This window comes from Camelus ferus, chromosome 10, assembly GCF_009834535.1.
Source record: "Camelus ferus isolate YT-003-E chromosome 10, BCGSAC_Cfer_1.0, whole genome shotgun sequence".
NCBI lineage: Eukaryota > Metazoa > Chordata > Mammalia > Artiodactyla > Camelidae > Camelus > Camelus ferus.
The window spans coordinates 52004103-52010102 of record NC_045705.1 but is presented as its reverse complement, the minus strand read 5'-3'; the positions used below and the strand labels follow the sequence as shown (position 1 = coordinate 52010102).

The following is a 6000-nucleotide window of genomic DNA, read 5'->3' as shown; positions in this document are numbered from 1 at the left end:
AAAGTTCGTGACTTTGTTTTTTAGCTAAACTATTATTGTTTTGCTTGACTGTCTTCTTTTGTTTCTGCATTTTTTCACTTCCCTGATTAAATTTGCTCTTTGGAACTGGGGGATGGCCTAAGAGGCTAAAGTTTCTTTTACAAACAAGAAGCAGGTGGAGGACATGGGGGTGGGGGCGGCGAGGTCTGTCCTAGGAAGGCCCCACAGGGTCCTGCTGGGTTACAGAAACATGGGAGCAGGTTCTGGTGCATTCCACATTCTGGTGCATTCCACGTTCTGGGAGGAAATCAGGAGTTTGAGTTTGCACACGTTTCCTCCAGCCTAGGAACCTCTAGTGGAGATGTATCCAGGAAGTTGGATGAATACACCATCTGCAGCTCTGGAGCATTCTGGGCTGGAGAGGAGGTTCAAGATCATTAGCAGGCAGGAGGCTTTTAAAACCATGGGAGTGGGTGAGATCCCTAGCGTAGGCCGGCAGAATGAAACAGGAGGCAGGCAGTGGTGGGACCCCAGGGAAGAACACCACGATGAAAAGCCAGGCCCAGGAGGCTGAGAAGCTGCAGTCATTAAGGTATGTGGACAATTTGGAGAGAGGGGGGCGGTGGGCACCAACTCTAGAAACTCTACTCCGAGGGGTTCAGGAAGGAAGGTGTGGTTAGCAGGTTCAAATGCGGGGGAGAGGCGAGAAAGGGAGGTTACAGGGCACCCACAGGCTTTCACAACGAGAAGGTCAGTCCGGACTTGGAGGGGCGGGTGTACAAACCAGAGCTGAGGGTTGGTGGAGAGAGAGAGAATTGGGAGGGGCAGGAAGGTGATCCAAGGGCCCAGGCGCGCGGGAGAAAACCAGCGTTTGCGGGTCTGTTCAGCTACTGGGGGTAAGTCACCTGTCTGGGGGCTGTGACCCCAGAACCTCCCCCTGGGACAAGTCCTGGCGGGGAAGGAGGTTCGGAAAGGTCCGAACACCGTGGGGAGCGCTCTCGGGCCCGGCGGGTACCCGCGGAGACGAGGTCCGAGGAGCCGCGCTGGATCTGACCCCCCGCTGCGGCGGGCGCGCTTCCGGCCGAGGGACCCGGCGGTCGCCGCGCCCCTGACGCTCCCAAGTTTCCTGTAGGCGGCGCGGCCCAGCGGGGCGCTTCAGGTAGCGGCGGGCCAGCGCGGGGGGCGGGCGGCAGCCCGGCCTGCGGCCCCCTGCCGCCGGCTCCTCGCCTCTTCTCGGCTCCGCGCCCAGGTAGGGCACCGGCTGGGGCGGCGCGCGGCTCCTGGGCTTCCTCCCTTGCGGAGGCGGCTCTCCTTCTCCCGCCGGGCGGTTCCGGGTGCTCCGGGGCCGGGGCGCCGCACCACCGCGCCCTGGGAAGCGCCGGCCCCCGCCCCTACCGCGGAGGCTCCCGCCCAGTGCCTCCCGGGGGCGAGGCCTGGCCCGGGCCGGCGCGGGCCGGCGGGGCAGTGCTGGGCAGTCCCGCCGCGGTGCTTCCTGTGCGTCCGGGAAGGCGCCGCCACCTGCGCTCCAGCCTGCGGGCCGCCCCCTTCGGCCCACCGCATGGCCCTATCCTCCGACCCCGGTGAGTACGCGTGATGCTGCGCTGCCGACCTTGGGCCCACGCCCCGCGGCCCAGGGCGGGAGTCGGAGCGCCCTGGAATTGGAACCTCAGCCCTGGGCTTCCTCGCCCGCTAAGGCAGCAGCGCCAATCCTGGGCTTATCCCCTGCCTGGGACCTGGCCTGTGCGTCTGTCTCAGTCCCTGCGGTGGCCTGGGCTCGAGAGGCCTTAGGTGAGCCCGCTGCATCTCAGCTCCCTGGCCACCTACATTGGATTCGAAAGGTTTAGAGAAATTAGGACACTGGACTTGCCACCACTTAAGCCAGGAGAAGTTTCTAGGTACTTGAAGACTGGCTGGATGCCAATGGCCGAGGTGGGCTTCCATCTGGAGGCAGGGGTATGGACAGGCTGGCAGGCGATGGGGTCATTGGAGGCCTTCATCCTTACCTCTTTGGCTCTCTCTGGCGAGGGAGGCAGGTGTACTGCTTCTGGCAGCCTGCTTTCTGCCCTTGAACTTCCTGGTAGCTGCTTTGCCAGTGGAGCTGCTAATGGCTAGACTTGGCTGGCAGAGGCCTCTAGGGTGAGTTTTGAGAGGCCCTGGAGTAGGAGAGGCTTGCTAACTAGAGTGTCATTCCCCCTAACTGTTGGGTCCTTGCATGTGGCTGGAAGCTGGGTGATGACAAATGAGCAAAGGAGCTGGGTGAAGCAAGCTGGAAGCACTAGGAGGAATTTCAGCATGGTCCTGAGCCTTTGTTGGCTATCCTCCTGGACGTAGTGACCAACATTTGGCCATCTTTAGGGAAAAGCTGGCTGCAGCTGAAACCCTCGTAGGAGACATTCCTCCCGACTGTAAAGCATCAAAGCTGAGTGGTAGTCAAGCCATAGAGCCAGAGCCTCTGTCAGCTCTCACTTTCCAGAGTGTTGATAGCAGGTTTGGGGTAGTTATCCTGGCCTGACTGCAAACTTGGATGTCAACTCTGAGGGGCTGGCTTGCTCTGAAGATGCCAGCGTGGGGCTGCCCAAGAATTGTGGGGCTTGCATGGATGGGTTGCTGGGAGACTCTTGTACCTCTGAGCCACACCCTCTGCCCAGTCTCCATCCTTTGGAGATCCTGGATAAGGAGTGAATGGTTCTCAGATCAAGAAGCTCTTAGAGAGATGAGGCCTGTTTTTCTTGTCCTTACACTAGATGAGTCACTCTTCAAGTGGGCTTTGAAATCAATCCCAGATACTGAAAATATCATGGCAGATACAATGTAGTTTTAGGGTTAAGCAGGGAGAGTACCTTTTCTCCCCAAAAGTTACTCTCATTGGCCTTCTTGTTTCTTCCTCCCAAATATTAATCTCTTATATCTTTTGTGTGCTGGCTGCATATCTAGGACAAGAGACCATGGCTTTAGGCTCTAATCTATGAGGGGCTAGGGCCTAAGAGGATGGGCTCATGGCTGGAGTGCTGGCCATGCAAAGTCAGCCTTCACTCCTAGAAGAGAAGGCTATTTTTCCTGATCTGGTTTTACGTTTGAATATGGTTTCCTTCTTGCACCCAAATAGGAGTTGATTGTGCCTAGCACATAACAGTGCTCAATAAATAATGTTGAATAAAAGGATTTGGTGTCTAGATGAAACATCAGATTCATTTTCCCAGCTGGACTTTCTCGTACCCAATATCAGGATGCCAATGATGGCAATAATGTTGAGAGATAAAACTTACAAAGTACGTGTTATTGCCAGGTACTATTCTAAGCACTTTATGTGTGCTAACTAATGTAATTGTCGTGGAAATCTATGAGGTCAGTAGTGTTACCATCCCCATTTTATAGGGAATAAAACTGAGCCAGAGAAATTAGTAACTTGCCCAAGGTCATGCAATTTAGTGGTGGAACAGGATTCAAACCTGAGTAACGTGCCTTGAGTCCATATTCTTAACTACACACTGTACTGACTCTTGACATCAGCAAAGGTAGATTCATCACTTAGCTCATTCACTCATTCATTATTTTATGTGTTCATTCAACTGATATTTCTTGATGCCTATGATATTCCAGGCTTGGGGACATAATAGTGAATGAGATGGACAAGGTCTGTCATGGAGCTGGTATTTAGCAGGCAAAGCCCCTTTGCCCAACCCCTCTGTGAGTCATGCATGCCTCAGAAACAAGAAGGAAAATGCATCCTTATAGGCAAGCCCACAGCATCCTTTTAGGGGAGGGAGAGTGGTATCGTTTTGAATGAGCCATAGTTTAATTCTGGCCTTTCCTATTTTTGGGGATTTTTAAGGGACACTTAAGTGATGCAGTGAGTGAATGCAGTCTGGCCTCCTGGGCAGGACATGCAGGCCTGGGCTTGGTTATCATAGATGGTCTTTTTTTTAAAAAGTCTTTTTAAAATTGAGATGTAGTTGATATGCAATACTACATAAGTTTCAAGTTTTCAACATAGTGATTCACATTTTTCATGTTATACTCCATTTATAGTCATTCTAAAGTATTGGCTGTATTTCTTGTGTTGTATAATACATCCTGTAGCTTATTTATTTTATATAGAATAGTTTGCACCTCTTAATCCTCTACCCCTATCTTGTCCCTCCTCACTTCTCTCTCCCCACTGGTAACCACTAGTTTGTTCTCTATATCTGTGAGTCTGTTTCTTTTTTGTTGTATTCACTAGTTTGTTTTCTTTTTTAGATTCCATGTATAAGTGATATCATATGATATTTGTCTAGCTCTGTCTGACTTATTTCACATAGCATAATACCCTCCAAGTGTGTTGCATTCTTTGTTATGGCTGAGTAGTATTCCATCGTACATATATATGCCACATTTTCTTTATCCATTCATCTGTTGATGGACATTTAGGTTGCTTCCATGTCTTGGCTATTGTAAATAGTGCTGCTATGAACATTGGGGTACATGTATCTTTTCAAATTAGTGTTTTCACTTGGATAAATACCCAGGAGTGGAATTGCTGGGTCATATGGTAGTTCTATAGTTAGTTTTTTGAGAAACCTCCATACCGTTGTCCACAGTGGCCACACCAATTTACATTCTTACCAACAGTGTACGAGGGTTCCCTTTTCTCCACATTGTCGTAAACATTTGTCATTTGTGGTCTTTTTGATAACAGCCATCCTAACAGGTGTGAGATGATATGTCGCTGTGGTTTTTATTTGCATTTCTCTGGTGATTAATGACATTGAGCATCTATTCATGTGCCTGTTGGCCATCTGTATGTCTTTTTTGAAAAAATGTCTATTCAGGTCTTCTGCCCATTTTTCAGTTTTTTTTTATGTTGAGTTGTATGAGCTGTGTATATGTTTTGGATATTATCCCCTTATCATTTATATCATTAGCAAATATTTTCTCCCATTCAGTAGTACCATAGATTGTCTTAATATTCCTTCAAAAGGGAAATAAGGCTTTGAGTTTGGGACCAGTGCTTCTCAGTCCAAGGAGACTTCTAGGCCATGAGGAGCAGAGGCATGTTAGACTCCAGGTGGAATTGTTAAGTCTTGAGCAAAGCTTGCCCTCTGGACAGAGCCACAGCTTCCTTCTAAATTGCTGTTGTTCTGGAGGGTCTTACATCCCTCCAGCAGGACCCTTGGCCATTGTTCCAGCCTGTGTCATTTTAGTAGGGCTGCTGCCCATCTCTGTCTGGACCTGATGGAGTAGACCTCACCCTGAAGCTGGGCCCCAGGAAGGCAGCTTTCTCTAGGTTGGAAAATGAAGGCTCAGAGTGGAAGACATTTTCCAAAGCCTATGACACAGGATATTAATAGGTTTTTTTTTCCTATGGTTGCAGTGGTCAGAGGGTCAAATAAGTGTGTTGGGGTAAACAAAGTTAAGTAGCTTTCTTGACTGGAGGACTGTTTGGGTGTTTAGAACCTGCTAGTAGGAATTGTGTGTGAATCCCCGTAAAGGACTATGGTATATGCCGTGTTGTCCAAACCTTCTGACATTTTATGTTCTGCAGACTACACTTGGGAAAATGTTTATTTGGACTGAGGCTATCATGGTCTGCTTAGAGGTGCAGAGTAAGATGCCCTGGATGTGTTGGATCCAGGTTGGTTCTCAGGTGCAGGGGGCAGAATGCTTGCATGCAGCCCCATTGTACCTCCCCCGCCCCCCAAACACAACAGCAGAAGGAATCCTTTGCCCCTTCTCTCCTCTGGCAGAATAGTACTTAGGGCTCAGATTTCTCCCCCCTCTATTTTAAGGCCATTTAATTATTTAATGAATACATATTGCCCTCTCTTTAGGTTGCTTGTAGCCTGCTGGTCGCACTGTTTATGAAACAGCTGTGAGGACAGGTGGGTCATAATCTCTGGGTAGCTAAAGCCCAGCAGTGGCCAGAGGATCGTGTGTCAACCCTGTAATCCTGCTCTGTACACACAGGAATTATTATATGGGCTCAGGAAGGCACAACCTCACGATTGGACATGAGGAGGTGACTCAGGCCCAAGTCAGGGA

The 6000-nt window shown here is 50.2% G+C and overlaps 1 protein-coding gene across 3 annotated transcripts in view; it reads left to right on the top strand.

Annotated features, from left to right (window-relative positions):
• The first annotated feature begins 732 nt into the window (after positions 1 to 732).
• AMPD3 (adenosine monophosphate deaminase 3) overlaps positions 733 to 6000 on the top strand; it is a 43012-nt gene continuing 37744 nt past the window's right edge. Inside the window, exon 1 of one of the 3 annotated variants that reach the window (XM_006191946.3) lies at positions 733 to 875. Coding sequence is in view for 1 of the 3 variants with exons in the window: in XM_032489028.1 (XP_032344919.1) it covers positions 1538 to 1559 (22 nt within the window). In the remaining 2 variants the exon portion in view is untranslated. Of the gene's footprint in view, positions 876 to 977; positions 1560 to 6000 lie in introns of those variants that run through there. The other 2 variants (XM_032489028.1, XM_032489029.1) reach the window with 2 other exon arrangements.